General features: G+C 42.3%; 1 protein-coding gene across 1 annotated transcript in view; it reads left to right on the top strand.

The window, feature by feature from the left end:
• The first annotated feature begins 3157 nt into the window (after positions 1–3157).
• LOC311232409 (uncharacterized protein) overlaps positions 3158–18511 on the top strand; it is a 71983-nt gene continuing 56629 nt past the window's right edge. Inside the window, exons 1-7 of the mRNA XM_084319190.1 lie at positions 3158–4271; positions 5341–5440; positions 10711–10750; positions 13640–13681; positions 13787–13875; positions 14035–14131; positions 14406–14542. Coding sequence (XP_084175316.1) covers positions 4106–4271; positions 5341–5440; positions 10711–10750; positions 13640–13681; positions 13787–13875; positions 14035–14131; positions 14406–14542 — 671 coding nt within the window. The 5' untranslated portion in view covers positions 3158–4105. The remainder of the gene's footprint in view (positions 4272–5340; positions 5441–10710; positions 10751–13639; positions 13682–13786; positions 13876–14034; positions 14132–14405; positions 14543–18511) is intronic.

The raw sequence follows: 18511 nt of genomic DNA, 5'->3' as shown, positions 1-18511 counted from the left end.
ATTTATGACATACCAGATTTGCAATTACAGTACTGTATTTGTGATACAAAAAGAGTCCAGAAAGAAAAGAGTATATACATTAGGCGTAGAAACTGTACATTGGATTGGGTAGGTGGGGGTGGGACTGTACATTGGAGGTGGTTGGGGGGGGGGGGGGGGGGGGGGGGGTAGGAGTGGGGGGGGGGGGGGTGTTGGCGGGGGTTGTGTTCGGACATTTACAGGGGCCAGTTTCGAGTTGCAGTCTCCCTTAGGTGTTTTTTGAGAGTGTTTTTGAAAGTGGGTAGTGATTCACATTCCTTTACAGCTTTGGGTAGGGCGTTCCACATTGATGTGGCATAATTGCGAAACGTGTTTAGTCCCTTGTTTGAGCCGAATCTGGGTTTAACATGATTTGTGGAGCTCCCTCTGGTGTTGTGATCGTGGTATTCACTGACCTTTGGGAAGTATTTAGTCATGTACATGGGTACCTTGGTCGTGTAGTGTATCTTGTAGACCAGGCCCATTGCAAGTTGCTGTACTCTGTCGTCTACTCTAAGCCATCCTAGGTTGTCAAAGTGGGCAGGGGTGAGGTGGGTTCTAGGAGTAAGGTCAAGCAGTAGTCTGACCAGTTTGTTTTGAGATGTTTGTAATTTTGTTTTTAGCGCCTTTGAGGTGCTTTGGTACCATGAGGTGCAAGCATAGTCGTAGTACCCTTGAATGAGTGCTCCTGCTAGAGTCTTCAGGGTATTCTTGTTTACCAGTGAGGAGATCCGGTACAAGAAACGAGTTCGTTGGTTGACTTTTTTTATTACATTGGATGCCATTTTGTCACAGGAAAGATTTGCCTCTAGGATGGAACCCAGGTAGGTAATATCTTCTTTCCTTGTGACAATATTGTCACCCACTGTAACTGAGAAGCCGTCGGTCTTGCTGAGTTTGTTATTTGAACCGAAGAGAATGGACTCTGTTTTGCCCATGTGTAATGATAGTTTGTTATCAGCGAGCCATATGCAGATTTTGCTTAGTTCTGAGCTGAGGGTTTTTTCAACCTGTAATTTGTTCTTGTCAGAGACCAGCAGGGCTGAGTCGTCCGCAAACAGGAACAAGTTGCAGTCACAAGCTGACGACATGTCATTTGCATAAATTAGGAACAGTAGCGGACCTAGTATGCTTCCTTGTGGAACACCACAGTTTACTGTGAGGGGGGGGGATAGGGTACCGTTTACCTCCACCATCTGCTCTCTCCCCTCCAGGTAGGATTGCATCCAGCTCACTGATAGACTATCAAAACCAATTGCTTTTAGCTTGTCAATCAGAATGGTGTGATTGACAGTGTCGAAGGCCTTTTGTAGGTCCAGCATGACCATGCCGCAGTATTTGCCCGCGTCCACCTCTTGTTTGATGTGGTCGTTTAAATAGAGAAGGCATGTGTCAGTGGAGTGGGATGTTCTGAAGCCAGATTGGAATTCGTAGATTAGATTTTTTTTCCGCAAGGTATTTTTCGACCTGTTCGTATACAATTTTTTCCATGACTTTCGAGATGGAGGTAAGGATAGAAACAGGGCGGTAGTTGCCTGGGTCTAATTTACTGCCTTTTTTGTGCAGAGGGGTCACTCTCGCTATTTTGAAGTCCTTGGGGACGTGTCCCTGTTTTATAGAGAGGTTTATTATGTGTGTGATGACTGGGGTGATGGCGGCTGCTGAGTCTCTGAGGAATTTGGAGGGGATGTTGTCATGGCCAGTGGCCTTGTTAGGTTGGAGGGCGCTCAGTTTTTTGAGTACCTCATCTGTTGTTACCATTTCCAGTTTGAAGTCGTCTTTGTGGACCCCTAGGTTTTTGTAGTAAGCTACTATGTGTTCTACCCCATAATGCCCTGAGTGGGAGGGTAGTTTGTTTACCAGTGTTGTGGCTATGTTTGTGAAGAAACTATTTAAGTAATTGGCTACATCCAGCTTTTCTGTGATGAGCGTGTTGTCCGTCTTTATGTTTATGTTTGAGAATCTGGTTTTAAGTTTTTTACTGCAGCCTAGTTGGTTATTGAGTAATTTCCAAAGTTCACGCGGTTTGTTTTTGTTTTCCTCGGTTTTGTCATTGATGAATTTTTTCTTTGCTGTTTTGATCATGGAGTTTACATCATTTCTTAGTCTGTTTCTTTGCAGTTTGAGTTCAGTCACGTGGGCTTGGAGTTCACTGCTCGTGCTTATGTTAAGCTTTGACTGACTTTTACGAAACTCAGAGCATTTTTTGTCTCTGGTTTTCATAGCGGTCAGTATTTCAGCGTGCATCCACGGCTCAGCGCGATTTTTTACCCTGGTGGTTCTTAGGGGGGCCATGTTCACTGAGGGGTATTCACTGACCTTTGGGAAGTATTTTGACATGTACATGGGTACCTTGGTCATGTAGTGTATCTTGTAGACCAGGCCCATTGCAAGTTGCTGTACTCTGTCGTCTACTCTAAGCCATCCTAGGTTGTCAAAGTGGGCAGGGGTGAGGTGGGTTCTAGGAGTAAGGTCAAGCAGTAGTCTGACCAGTTTGTTTTGAGATGTTTGTAATTTTGTTTTTAGCGCCTTTGAGGTGCTTTGGTACCATGAGGTGCAAGCACATAGTCATAGTACCCTTGAATGAGTGCTGAATGAATGAATGAATGAAAACTTTATTTAACAGATTGCAGAATGGGTACAATACAGTACGGCTCAATACATACAATTGTTAAGGGGATGCAGACCTGAGAAAGACGTTTGTCTTGTTTCCATCAGGGTCCCCCATTTTCAATTCATATAGACATTTATGACATACACAACATACATGACATTTATGGCATAGGGACATATAGGTATTTAGTACTGATACTGATACTGATACTGCTCCTGCCAGAGTCTTCAGGGTATTCTTGTTTACCAGTGAGGAGATCCGGTACAAGAATCGAGTTCGTTGGTTGACGAAAGTCTTTCTCTGGTCTGCATCCCCAACAATTGTGTGTATTGAGCCGTACTGTGTATTGTACCCATTCTGTAAACGTTTTCAATCAATCAATCAAAACCAGTGGGTGGCAGTATAGTTAATAAACCTACGGGTGGGACGACAACAACAATAACGACGAAGAAGAAACGTGTCATGCGCAGCCGCAGTCGGGACCAGAGCTGCGCCATTTTGATGAAGCAGCAGCGAGGAGGAACAACGTCCAGAAGATCATCTCTAGTGTGGAGTGTATGGATTTAATAAACACAGACGAATATTTGGATACACAACCTAGCTACACGACAACAAGGAGAACAAACGTCGTGGGATGAAGAATCGGGACCTACCGGTTACCTAGCCGGTGGATTTAGATGTATTTATTGAATAGATATTGTCGGTAACGTCGGTTAGCTTAGCATCGTGCAGGTAGCATTGCTTTTGTTTGGCCTGTATGGTGTTTCTCATTGTGTTAGCTAACGTTAGGCAGCTACATTAGTTAGCTCAGCTATTATTTACTTATTTACACACTCGTTAGGAGAAACTGTGGACTCGTGGTGTTTTTTTTTTTTTTTTTTAGCTTTTGTTGCTTATTTTTAAGTGAAGATTCTGGACTGCAGCGCCAAATGGCCGCCTAACGGTCGCCGCCTCACGGACTGCACGGCAGGAAACACCGAGGCCTCGCCGCGGCCCTGTGGCCGGCAGCCAGGCCTGAAGGCTCTTTCCTCCTTCAGACATTTTGAGACGGACTTTCCCTTATTAACTAATAACGCACCAGGTGCCCCATGGACTGGCTTGGATCGGTGGGATCTCGTCGTGTAATCGGACTGAAACCGAAACGAACTGATCATAAGGCACCAGACGCTACTCGCCTTCTTCTTCTTCCACGTCGATCGATATCCTACGTTGGAGAAAAAAAAATGACCAAGGACTTTGTCTTGCATCTCCGAGCTAACGTTATTCCCTTCTCTGCTTCTATATCTTTGTTCCATTCACGCAGTGTTCACGGCCACCACATGTGTGAAGTAGATGGTTGACACACAGCATAACAAACAATCATCACACCACCCAGCCTCTCCTTTTGCAGCTGTTTACTTTAACAAACTTGTGTTTCCCCCCTCCTACCTACCCCCTGTTGCCTAGTTGAGTAAGTGCTTAGTTGTTGTAAAAATGTCGTGTGTTCACTATAAGTTCTCTTCCAAACTGGACTACAACACGGTCACGTTCGACGGGCTGCACATCACGCTCAGCGAGCTGAAGCGGCAGATCATGGCCCGGGAGCGGCTCAAGGCCGCGGACTGTGACCTGCAGATCACCAATGCGCAGACTCGGGAAGGTATGTCAACCCTTTCACCGCCACACGACAGCAGGTCAACCCTTTCACTGCCACAGGCAGAAGGTTAACCCTTTCACTGCCACACGAGAGAAGGTGGTTAACCCTTTCACTGCCACACGACAGACGGTTAACCCTTTCACTGCCACACGAGAGAAGGTTAACCCTTTCACTGCTACACGACAGAAGGTTAACCCTTTCACTGCCACACGACAGAAGGTTAACCCTTTACTATCGCACGGTAGTGTGATAGTAAAGGGTTAACCTGTAGTGTGGCAGTGAAAGGGATAAAAAAAAAAATCACCATGTATTTATTGGCAGTTGTCCGAGTGATATTAAATGAACTGACATGTGATGCAAATGTGCAATAAATATAAAATCAAATGTATTTGTAAGGTCCGGCGACGACACACTTAATGAATGTCCCCATGGGCCGGACATGTCTTCTTCAAGTCAAGAAGAAACATCACAATAAATCAAGAACAAAACAAAAAAACACTGACATCCAAAATAAAATATAAAATAAATAATTGCAACACCTATCTAGACATGCCCCACGTGAAGGTAAGGAAAAACCCACTAGTAAAAATCTAGCAATAGGAAAAAAGCACCACAGGCAATGTGGAGGGGAGAAACCTTAGAAGGGCCGTTCAAGGGGGATCTCTCTTCTTAGATGTCGGTGATAGTAGTGTTGCTATAAAGCAATGCGAATAGTTTAAGATCCAGTACAAATTATGTTTTTAATTAACCCAGAAAAAAAGCTTATTGTGGAATGTTACAGGGGCAGTTCCAAACCCAAAATTCTAACAAACATTCCCCAGAGAGTGCCATAACATAAACCATCCAGATAGTTTTGGTTGGTGTGATTCGTATAGACTTGGAATGAACAGTATAGACGTGAACCGCCATTTTGGAGTCATTGGACAAAAGTTATCTTGTAAAAAAAATGCAGCAAATCAAGTCACAGAAATTCTCCCAATACCTATATTCTATTTTAGCCTGGTATCTATTACTATTCATAAGCGTGTATAATGCGGCCATTACATGCATGTTATTTTTGTGTGTGTTTCAGAGTACACGGATGATGAGATACACATCCCAAAGCACTCTTCGGTGATTGTCCGACGCACTCCGATCGGTGGAGTGAAACCAGCTGGCAGGACGTTCATTGTGTAAGTATGATATTTGTATATAAATTCCATCACTTGTATGTCATTTTAACATTTATTATATTCTACTCGTGTCCATTTTAGATGGATGTTTTTTTTTTTGTGTAATCTAGATTTGTCTTTTGTAAGTGAAAGTCATTGATATCTGAATGGCATAATTAAGTTGTCGGTCTGCGTTAAACCCACGGTGTGCCCAAAATCAAGTCCGTAGTTGCTTAACGTCACTAACTCAGGGTTCGCACAAGGTCCTTGAAGTGCTTAACTCATTGGACGCCACTCATGAATAAATTCGGGTTAACTCGCTGACACTTGAGCGCCAAATCCGAGAATAGTCGGGTTTTCTATCGTTATTTCTTTTATTCGATATTCCCATTCATAATCCATTGAGGGAGCCTGTGTTATCATTGGAAATGCGTCGGAGATCGCAAACGTCCAATACTGCCGCCTTGCGCCCGGTATTGCACATCCTTTGAAACTATCTGGGTTGGGCTGTGTGTCGATCTAAAAAGTCCGGGCCCGGTTTTCCTTGTCGGGCAGGACAAGCGTTTATAACTCATGGATTGAGGAGAATCAAGCACTCCCGGTTCATGTTCTTTGGTGGATTATGTTGGCAACCAGGGAGCGAAATTAACTTTTTGACTCACCGGCCAGTGGCGGGTAGATGGGAAGAGTCTACCCGCCAAGCATATTTCTTACCTGCCAAACATTTTTTGATTAAAAAAAAATATATATATATATTTTATATAATTTTTTTTTAAAATAAAATATATATTATATAATCATACTTGTAGTTGTATTATCTGCGAGACATCGCCACCACGCAATAAGTCAAAATGCTTGCTATCTGCAAACAGCTCCACTGTCTGTGTGTGTATACTTGAGTAGCCTCCAGCTCCAGCAAGGATTCTCCGACCCTGCAGCTAGACCCTATATTCAGCTAGACCCTACATTCAGCATGCAAGGATTCTCCGGCGATGCAGCTGGACCCATTTATAACGTTACTGTTCTTGTGTCAAATCACATTCAACATGCCCTCAGCTAGAATACGCATTCAATCAATGTTATAAGACATTGATATCAGGAGCTATCTGTAGCTACTGCTAGCCCGGTAGATAACGTTAAGACAATTTAGTTTACTGGGACAGATCGCCTAACGTGAGCTAGCTAACGCGAGCTAACGAGGGAACGGAGGTATTATGCACTCGAGTCGACTATTGCTGGAGCATTTGTTGATATCAGCAGCTATCAGTAGCTAGCCAGCTAGATACCGTTAGACAATGCCTCGTCATGTATTAAACTAAAAGTGAATAGTTGACTGGGTCATTGTTTAAACAGTAACGGAGGTACGCTCTTCTAGAGCAGACTGCCTGTGTTGACATTAGCACTGCGAGCAGAAGCCCTTAGCCAATAGTATCCCGCTGCAGGGCTGGGCGGATATGACTCGTTGCCACGTTTTTTTTCAAAATAAGAGTATCATACGAACCTAATTGTTGCTAACTGCCAGAGCCATCGATATTATGACTGGAGATGCGCTTGGGGCGGAAATGAGACCCGCACAGATTTTCAAAATAAGAGTATCGTTATGAACTTGATTGATTACACGTCACATGGCGGGCAGCCCTCTAAGTGTCAAGCGCCAACGGTAAAAACTGACCGCCCCTGGCGGCCGGCGGGCTTTAGTTTCGGTCCCTGTTGGCAACACAATCGACATAAATACTTGGAATGGCGATCAGATAATTGGAATATTCTTTTTGGAGTACATCCTAGTCAAGGGTAAGGGCTATATGGTATCAATCTTGCGTTGATCCAAGAATCCTTTCACTGCGATCCGAGCGTATGTGTGTGTAACGTATTCCGTTGGTGACGATCAAAGCATAGAAAAGCGACCCCCCCCCACCCTTTCATGCATTCATGATGAAACATAATACCGATAATATAGCGTAGGGCTGGGCGATATAACGATAAATATCGTGATATATTCGATAAATCGATTTTCTTTTTTTTTATATATATAATTTTTCTTTTTTTTTTACCTGCAACAGGGCAGTTTTAAAACCAGAGACAGTGGACAGACTTGTCTTTCTTGCCTGCAACTTAAAGTAATGGCTTTGCTTGTCCAAATGACAATACTGACCAAATTGAGATTTATTTTTCTCTTGTCCATTTATTTAGTTTGCTTTCTAATTTAAAATACAGTTTGAAACTGTCTGTACACAGTAGGCTATGTGTGCTAGCAGAGCTATACTCCAGTCACGAGTCACGGTGCACATGTCCGGTGGTTTGTCCACCAAAAAAGCGCCAAAAGATCGAAAATAAACTAGCAGAGCCAGAACTGTTCAACTCCCCTGGAGCCACAGCCAGCAGAGAAGCCGGTTTACTTTAGCTTTTAAACCAGCTGCAGCCTGAGAACTGGAGTGTGAGGGGATGTAACACTAAAGATGGCGGCAACGACAAAGACTTGCTGCAAAATAAACATACGTCTGTTGTTTAAAAAAAGATTTTTTTTTATACTTATAACAATTTTGAAAATTATCGATATCGAGAAATATGATAACATTATCATATCGTTATCGCAATATGATTTTTTGCCATATCGCCCAGCCCTAATATAGCGTTGATTTCAGATTGATTGTTGATACAGGCGAGAAATGGCGCGGTTTCTAGTGAAATGCACGTATTGCTGCATACGTAGTTTTTTGGGATTAGACAGGATTACTCTAAAACTATACTCATATTCACCACGGTATAAAACGGGAATGTATGGATGAAAAAAAATATTTCTTTTTCACAAATTGAACGATAGATACTCGATGTCAAATGGGCAATAGTATTATATCCATAGCTATGATATATACGTAATATAGTTTGAGCCCCGCAAACACCGCCATGTATTCCTATTCTTTAAAGCGTGGCCTTCTTACCACACGGTACACAGCGACCTCTGGCGCTGATTGAGTTAAAGTGCTTGATTATTTACAAAAAAAGTCGAGGCCTGGAATTGCTTGAAAACAGCCCACTTTTTTTAACCAGGTGCTTAAAAAGTCATTGAAATTCAAATCAACCATTCGCATGATTGAACGTTTTGTTCACCCATGATTAAATTGTTCTGAATCAAGAAAACGAATTGTCAGAAATTGGTCTTAGTTAACACTTTGATTGCCTAAGGCTAAATTCATGATATACCATCCGTTGCCAGCTCTATTTAACATGGAGAAGTTCCCCTTCTTTGCAGGGCTATAACTTTTTAAATTCTATTGCTAGATTGCCATTATTAGGGCCCATTCAAGGTCCTATATGTATTGTTCATTGTGTAGCAACGTTAAACTTTTTCATTCACATATTCATAGTAAAATATGGTCTAAAGTAGGGGTGGACGGTATAAACGGTATACGGTATAAACGGTATGAATTTGCTCTACGGTATGGATTTTGAGTATACCGTGTAACCGGTAGTGCAGCTCTAAAATAGCAATGACGTCATGTAACCACAGCGCGACTATTTCACTCGCATTTGCCCCTAAAAATAGATAGAATTAGTCATAGATAATAGATATGTGCGAACTGGAAAAAGTTATTTAGGAGGCTTCGCGCAGTGGGCGTGCCAGCCCCTACCGCACGCATGTAAACACGGGTCTAGTAGTCTAGTGGGACGGGACACGGGAGCTGTCGGCGTCTCCCTGAGCTAACGTTAGCTTAGCTACCGTTACAAAATGACCCAGTCAACTATTCACTTTTAGTTTAATACATGATGGGGCATTGTCTAACCGAACGGTATCTAGTCGGCCAGCTACCGATAGCTCCTGACATCAACAAACGCTCCACAAAGTCTAGTACTAGAGACGTGTATGCTACCTGTTAGCTCACGTTAACGCAAGTTAGTTCACCGTTCAAAACGAAATGTCCCATTGAACTAAATAATTCACTGAGGCGTTGTATTAACGTTATATATGCAGTAGCTACAGATAGCTCATGATATCAATGTCTTATAACACTGATTCGATGCGTATTCGAGCTGAGGGCTTGCTAACGTTATAATACCAATACAATAGGGTCCAGGTGCAGCGCCGGAGAATCCTGGCCGTAGCTCTGCTCGAGGCTACTAGAGTATAGGTCCAGGTGCAGCTCCGGAGAATCCTGGCCGTAGCTGGAGGCTACTAGAGTACACACAGACAGTGGAGCTTGTTGCGTGGTGGCGATGTCTCGCAGATAATACCAGTACAAGTCTAATTATATAATATATATATTTTATAAAAAAAAAAAAATTATAACGATGATACCGTGATATATACCGTTACCGTCAGCTTCAAATTATACCGTGATATAAATTTTAGACCATACCGTCCACCCCTAGTCTAAAGTATAAGTATGTTTTCATCTCTTTCAGCAGCTTTCTCCAGAACGTGATTTATAGCCCCAAATGCATTATATTGATGATGAAATACAGTTTGGTAGGAATCTGCGAGATCAAAAATTTCAATTGGACGTACTTCTAGAAGTTTCTACGTATCATCTGATGATGACCGGATGGGCGGGGGATCGTTTATAATTCCGTGGGCAGTGTTATATCATTCATCTAGTGTGGGTGATATGATCATCAGAGCAGTTTATATCGAACATGTTAAAAAATAACGCTGAATCTTACTGTATCTTCTTCGCGCCGTTGGATGATGAGTGTGGAACTGAAATATTCCTATTATGGGATGTAGAAATACGCAATCTATTTCCAGGTTGTATAATAGTATATACGTCCAAATCATGTTGTTTATCGAGTTATTGGCAACGGATCGCTATGTATTGTGTCGAGATCGAGTCCCGGGAGAGAGTGCCCGGAAGTAATATGGACGATCAGCACTTCATCCAAGACTTCCTGTTTGCCGCTTCTGCCGATCGGCCACCAGATGGCGCTCTTGAACCGCTAGAGGGTTGAGAGGAGGCCAGCACTGTGTCTCAGGGCTGCGGAGGAAAAATATGATTTCGATCACAGATTTTTGAAATATTGATATTAAAGACGAGTTAGGGCGTCCTCGGCAACTTTAGCATGGCTAGGAAAGACGCCTAAACACGTTTTCGGCACTTAGTGTTAAGCCATAAATATTTTATCCGATTTTTTTTAATAATAAAAAAACCATTTAAAAGTGAATTGTATCCTTTTAAATGCTCTTTTAAAATGAAAAATAGTGCTTGTAAAAGTATGTGAAAGTCCTTGAATTTAATTTTGCAATGTCTGTGGGAACCCTGCTAACTCATATCTCTCTCCTCTGTTTGTCTCTATAGAGATCGTTCTGACACGGCCGTGGTGGGATCTTCTAGACCAGTATGTAAAAAACAAACCTAAAAAACAAACAACAACACAAGCTCTCTCTCTCTCTCTTTATGTCCCTTTCTCTGGCTTAAAAACACCTTTCTTGTTATTAAGAGCATTCTGTCTTATTAATGATGACTCTGTGAGTTGCTGTGTGTGTATCTCTTGTTCATTGTGTGTTTGGTAACTTTGGTACATTTGTGTCAAAATCTGACCATCAGTATGTTACCTGTGGGAGGGATTTCCTAAAGTCCTCACAATTAAAGCGGTCTGTTGTTTTCTGATATTCCGTTTTTTAAGTGTTCATTGCTATATTTCAACTGGCAGACATTTCAGAAGTCTATAATCTATCCTACTGTGGTGAAGTAAGAGTTATGTTGGTGTTCGTAGCCTTTAATCGCAACTCTTAGACTTCACTTTGCTGTTGGGGTTTGCGTTGCTTTATTTTTTAACTTGAAAGACTGCTTTGAGTTTCTTTAGCTGTTTGGAACCCCCCCCCCTTCCGACGGATAGAATGCAGTGTTGAGATTTTGGCTTGATTAACCTAGCAAAAACAAAAAACACATGTTTAATTTATTGTGGATTCATACAAGCAAGCACACACACCCAACGGACACAGACGAAACCACACATGGAAATTCACGAACATGGCTCCGGTCTAATGTGGTATTTAAATGTTTCTGTTCATGGTGTTGATTACTCATGTCATGAACCAAAAATATTTTAGTCATACCATTCTTGCAACAATTTCTCCCAAAACGTCCTAATTCTGTGGCCTTTTTTTGTTTTGTATTTTACACATGAACCTATATTCTGAACCTCGTCTGGTATTCCTGGTAAACGGAGACCTAGTGCCTCAGGGAAACAACAGACCGCTTTAGCAACTGATGCTTTGGAATACCCTGCCCTGATGAACATGTCGCCACGTTGTGATTGATTGCCCAATCACTTAAACTGTTATGATTGTATTTCACAATGGAACGGTATTGTAGCCTGCTTGTGGTCAGGCGATTGTATTGGGGGGGGGGGGGGGGGGGGGGCTTATAAGGGGACACGGTGGTCACTTTGTGATGCTGATATTTTACTGTCATTTTTATTTTCTGTGAAAATAAGCTGTTATTAATTTCCTTGGTGCTCAGATGGATTGTAAATTTACTTCCAAGACTAAAGTCTGACTACGGTGTCGGTGGGAAACTTACTCTGCCAAACATGAATATAATCAACCCCTGTTGTTGTACAGTAACCGTTACTATTGTTTATTTTTTTCCTGTACAATCACAATATGCGAATTGTGTTCTTTTTCTGCAATGAATATGGACTGCACATAACACAGATTTTTGTCCTAATACATAAAATGCAATGAATTCATAATATCTTTGTATGTTCTGCAAAAGTTGCAGCTTTTAGCTGCAAGTGTCATATTAATTGTGGATTGGTGCATCGATATATCCCACGACGAAGGGATTATTTATTACTTAAATGAGATGCAATTGTGAGGGTTCCCACCGAGGTACAATGTTGTGTGACATGATCAGACAAATATTTTTTGACACACGTTGAGAGAGTAATAATTAAGTAATCTGTCAATCCCTGGAGGCCTTCCATGGTCGCTGCAGTGAGAAGTACTGGTGTAGTGTGTCCTGTGAGCTGTAAGCTGCAGAACCTGTCAATAAAGTTGTTAAGTGGTTCAGTGTCAGAACCATGTACGTCAGATCCCTGTGTGTTCCCTCCGCAGAATTCTGTAAAACCCGACCCGGCCCATCCTTTTGGACCTGGAGAGTCCACCCCAACCCCCTTGTTTAGATATTCCAAAAAAGAAAAGTAGGGATAGTAGGCTGCTCTATTAACATGTTATCTTAGACAAATCCTTTTTTTGTCTGTGCTCATTAGATTTAGCTAATGCAGCTAACACACAGCTGTGTATGCATATCCTGCTTTCTCCCTCCATTCTTGTTGAAGTACTGTGGTTTTAATGACCTTTTATAAAATAAAATAAAAACTCTTACTTTTAGCATGATTTGTGTAATGGGAATCCAGTGGCATAAGTTAATTTTGGCCTACTACAGTTGACCACGCCCAAGCAGGGAGGAAGTATGCATGTTTTTAAGAGGAGGCTTACATAGACTAGCTAGAGTCTCATTCTGTTGCTAGGAGAACATTTAGGATCCAAATAAACGTTTGCATATTTTTATTTTTGCAACAGGCACTTTGGTCCTTTTTTGGAATGTTATTGTCACTTTAAAAAAGCATCTATAGAAGGGGGATGGGGTTGATGGTATAAGATCCTGTTGACTGATCCAGCAACTGAGTAGACACTAGCTGGATTTAGGTGTTTTAGCCTCGGGCCTCCTAAATAGATTTATATTTAGATAATATATTGATTTATCAGCAGATTTGAAAACAAATCCTCAATGACACGACTTCAGTGTGGGTTTATATACCCTGCATTGAAGAGCTCTCGTCATTGAGGATTTGGTTTTAACGTTTTTGGTTAGGAGGGAGATGTATCCATAACCATTAACCGCTTCTCGATTTAATTGATCAACCAGTATTAAGAATTTAACACCGATCTCACAGGCTGTTTGTCTCTGTTGGAGAAGGAACACGGTTGGCTCGTCTAGGTCTTCGTGCTCCGCTTTGCGTCTCCCTCGCCTTCTTCCCTCGTCTGCCCTTCTTCTCGGGTCGCTAGGGGACGAAGATCTCAGGGCGGGAACCCCCTCGAGGTCTTCCTCGCTGTCGGGAAGGAATCTGCGAGCCGACGGCGAGACCCTTTGGGGGGACTAAACCCAGCGGTGGTTTGGGGGACTCACCCGGGCGGTTACCCGGGCTCTGAGCTACCAGTAATGTCTCCTAGTTGTGTGGTTAACACCTTTAATGTCTCTACTCTGATTCCCCTTCCAGACTGATTCGTCTCCCTCTATGTCTCTGGCCCAGCTCTCCAAGGTACTGTGTTTTTGGACACGACGTCCATAAAATTTAAGTTAGGCTCAGCTAGCTTGTTGCTCTTTGAGGCGTTGGAGGTTGACGTCCTTCTCTCTAATGTTTCAGACTGCTAACCTGGCCGAAGCGAATGCATCGGAAGACGACAAGATTAGAGCCATGATCTCTCAGTCCAACCACGATTATGACCCCATCCAGTCAGTATACTTACACTCGACCAGACGATCCTACAGTCCACACACACATGACTTCCTGTAATCATTATGAACTGTATGCAGGCACACTGTAGTAAATCACATTATACACGTATAGCTATGTTTGGGTTCCCGTATTCACTGTGCCTATCTCTCCCCCAGCTATTCTAAGAAACTCCTCGGACCACCTCCTGCCAACTACACCTGCTTCCGCTGTAATAAGGCCGGGCACTACATACGACTTTGCCCCATGGCGGCGGTAACGTCAATATATTAACCTTTACAATGCAGCTTATGTACCATTTAAAACCCTTTCACTACCACACTACAGAAGGTTAACCCTTTCACTGCCACACTACAGACGGTTAGCCGTCTAGTGTGGTAGTGAAAGGGTTAACCTTCTCTAGTGTGGTTGTGAAAGGGTCAACCCTTTGTCGTGTGGTAGTGAAAGGGTTCAAACAAAAACAATATATATATATATTTAATTTTTTATTGTGTGTATTTACATTTTTCTAACTTGTTTACGGTACCAGGATAAGAGTGTGGAGGCGCCCAAGCCAGTGAGGACCAGTAAGGGCATTCCTCAGAGTTTCATGGTGAAGGCAGATCCTAGCGCCAAAGGAGCCATGTTAACCAGCACTGGAGATTATGCCATCCCTGCCATAGATGCGTACGTACCACACACACAATTATTTTGCACATAATCTCACACACTCATCCAAAAACTCTAAAAACAGTTTTGCATACATTATTTAGTTTTTGACAGTTATTGAGAGTAAATGAGTTTGAATATGGTCACCAGTGATGTCATCGGGGACCTTGAATCCTTGTGTTGCGTTAACCCTTTCACTACCACACTACAGAAGGTTTTATCCAAAGCGACTTACAAGTTCTGTACGACAAGTCATCAGGAAGGGCACAACTCTATCAGCTGAGTAACAATGTTCATCAAAGTGTTGAGTGCTACAGTGTAGGTTAGTTTATTAGGACAAGTGCATGACAGTAAGGTTAGTTAGGGTTAGATATCCCTGTATTAGCTACAGGGATAAGGTAATGGCTGGCGCTGAAAGTGTTAAGAGGTTAACAACTGTAACAATGACAATAAAGATCTATTCTATTCTATAATTGACACACAAAATGGTTTCCAATAAAAAATTCCAATTTCCACACTCCACCGTTCCGTGCCAGCCGTTAGGGTGACCAGGTCAAAATGGTTCAGTCGCAGGACAGCAGCACTGCTTTTGCGGGACACGTAGGTGAGGGGAAAAAAAGTTTAAAATTTAAAAAAAAAATATTGCTAATTAACACTTTAATCGCCGATGACGTGTTTAGACGTCATTTCTCGCCATGCTCATTCTGCCGAAGACGCCGTAACTCGTCTTTGATATCAATAATTCAAAAATCTGTGATCGAAATCATATTTCTCCCCCGGAGACATGAGATGTACTGGTGAGCTCCACTCAACTGTCTAACGGTTCGAGAGCGCCATCTGGTGGCCGATCGGCAGATCGGCCAAGAGGGAGGGGCGCGCCAAACAGGAAGTGCTCATCCATAATCCGTCCGGGCACTCGCAATCGGTAGCCGGACTCCATCTCAACACACTGGATAATCAATCGCTCGCCCTAACTCAATAAACAACGTTATTTGGACGTATATAGTATTATACAACCTGGAAATGGTTCATCAGGATCAACATCCCATAATCGAAAACTGTCTACTCCACGCTGATCGTCCAACGGCGCGAGGAAGATATGGTAAGATCCAGCGTTATTTTCTAACGTATTCTATACTAACTGATCTGATGATCATATGACCCACACTAGATGAATGGTATAACGTTGCCCACGGAATTATAAACGCCCCCTCGCCCATCCGGTCAATATCAGATGATACGTAGTAACTTCTAGAAGTACCTCCAGTTGAAATTTTTCATCTGGCAACGATCGCTACCAAACTGTATTTGATCATCAATATAATGCATTTGGAGCTATAAATCAAGTTCTGGAGAAAGCTGCAGAAAACGATAAAAACATACTTATACTTTAGACCATATTTTAGTATGAATATGTGAATGAAAAAGTATATCGTTGCTACACCCTGAACAATGGATATAGGACATTGAATGGGCCATAATAATGGCAATTTAGCAATAGAATTTAAAAAGTTATAGCCCTGCAAAGAAGGGGAACTTCTCCATAGACAAATGGAGCTGGCTAGGGATGGTAAATTATGAATTTGAACCATGGCGATCAAAGTGTTAAAATTAAAGAAATGTTTTTATTATTTAAATACCTTTATTTCATATTCGACGCAGACGGTAGGCTATATATAGCACATTTTGTTTGTCTGTCACCAACATCTTTATTTAATCACACCTTCATCATTAAGCATGTAACCATCAATCTTGGTATCCAAGCTGATAAAATCACTCCATTAATAGAAAGAGCAGGAGCTAAGTCTTTTCAGCCATCTTTTCCTGAGCATTATTAGCAGTGAATTGTAGAAGAGAGGAGACGGAATGCGATGGTTGATCTTCACAATATAATAATGTTTTTATTGTGAATAGCGGATCACTCAGTTGCTCATATAACAAAAAGGGTGAGACCCAAAGTCTCCACAAACCCTATATATGACCGCACAGTCTCCGCAATATGTGTCTGGTGAACCCACAACATTTTTTAAACAATGCAGAGTCCAGTTTGCTGCTGATATTAAGAGCTTCAGCTGCTTCGCTAAGCTCTTGGAAGCTGAATGCTCTCTTCTTGAGAGCCAAGCATGACACCTGTTTCAGGTAATTCTGATCAGAGAAATCAAACCATTTGTCTAGGTAAGCGAGCGCTCTCTGATAGAAAATTAAAAAGTCTTGTTCGATCGCAGCAGCCTGTGCGGCCGGTAGGAAACCTCTGCATGAGAGCACTGGTCTCGAATCCAAAATAACGGTCCTTTGATTGTTGTTCAAGTTTCAGTCTTAGACTGGTCATGAGCTGGAAAAGCTCACAGACAGTTGTGTCATCCCCCTCAACTTCAAGCACTGCGTCGTAAAAAAGCTTTAGGTCGCTTTCACACAGGGGCTGTTTGGTCCGGACTTTCGGACCAGAATTCGATAGTCCGGTTTTTCGGGTTTGTGTGAATGCGCGTCGAACTCGGTCCGCGGACCAAGCAGGCGAACTCTGGTCCGCCTGAAAACGTAGGTCTCAGTTCGGCTTCATCGAACCAAACGTAGGAAGTCACCTGATAAACCATCTTGGGTATATTATTACCGCGGCGCGCATTCACTGCAAAACAAGCACACTGCATCTATCTATCTATCTACTGTGCATCTTGGGGTAGAACAAGGAAGAAAAAAAACACATCTGTTATTATTATTAATATTACCACGGCGTGCATTCACTGCAAAACAAGCACACTGCATCTATCTATCTATCTATCTATCTATCTATCTATCTATCTATCTATCTATCTACTGTGCATCTTGGGGTAGAACAAGGAAGAAAAAAAACACAGCTGTTATTATTATTAATATTACCGCGGTGCGCATTCACTGCAAAACAAGCACACTGTGTAAACATGTCTCGTGGACAGACTTGGGGGGCTGAAGACCAAATAAAACAGCTGCTTGTGGGGAATGTGGGCACTCACAAAAACAACGGTGTACAAGTTGTTTAGCGAGAGGATGGCGGTAATGGGAATTATAATCGAACAATGGATCAATGCCACGTCTCTGCTACTATCACGCTCACGCAGTTTGTGTTGACGTGCATTTCACTTCCTGAAAGGGAGGGATTTCCACTCTCCATTGTGTCCAATAGACGAGCGCCCTTTTCGACCGCGTGACATTGTTCAGATAGTTCGGTGCATAGGGTGCGCCTCACAGATTTTAGTGTGAACGCAGGCGAACCAAATGAAGAATGCAACAATGTTGCAACTTCACCACCAGAACCGCACAGAGTCCACCAAAACTATATGTGAAAGCGACCTTAGGCTATTCTGCAGAAACATCAGGTATGACTGACGTCACACACACTGCAGCTGCCTCGGACTGTCTGACAAGTGACAGGCAGCGCCACTCGCGAGACTCGAGTCGAGCTGCTCCGCTCAGCTGCGCATTGGTTTGACGTCGCACGTTTTTTTAATTTAAAATATAAGAGGGTATTGGAACGAGGCATTAAATTAACAACATTTAAAACATTTTTAAATAATAATCTTTGAATAAAATAAAAAAAAAATAAAAAAAAATTATTTATTTTTTTATCTTTGAATTGCGGGACATTGTTTTGTTGCGGGACGCGGGACAAACGTCCCAATATCGGGACTGTCCCGGCACCCTACCAGCCGTGCCAGTTCTATATACCCCGTTGAGTGCCGACGCTCTATTCAATGACATAAACTATATCTTAAATTATGGCTGTGTCTAATACGACCGTCGCTTATCAATGACTTGTTTGCAGTCAACATTGTCGAAACGGATCGGTTCATCTCCGTTTTATACCTTTTTGAAAAACGCTCGTTTTTTGAAACTTTAAGAAAAAAAATTATTCTGCAGGAATCGCGCTTTACTGTAATACACAAAACACGTTGTCATTTTTCGGCCTAGTTATGAATAGTTTTCAAATAAACGCTAGATTATCGATACTATGTG

Source organism: Notolepis coatsorum, assembly GCF_963971535.1.
Source record: "Notolepis coatsorum genome assembly, chromosome: 7".
NCBI classification, from domain to species: domain Eukaryota; kingdom Metazoa; phylum Chordata; class Actinopteri; order Aulopiformes; family Paralepididae; genus Notolepis; species Notolepis coatsorum.
The sequence above is the reverse complement of the archived record's forward strand: the minus strand, read 5'-3'. Positions and strand labels throughout refer to the sequence as shown.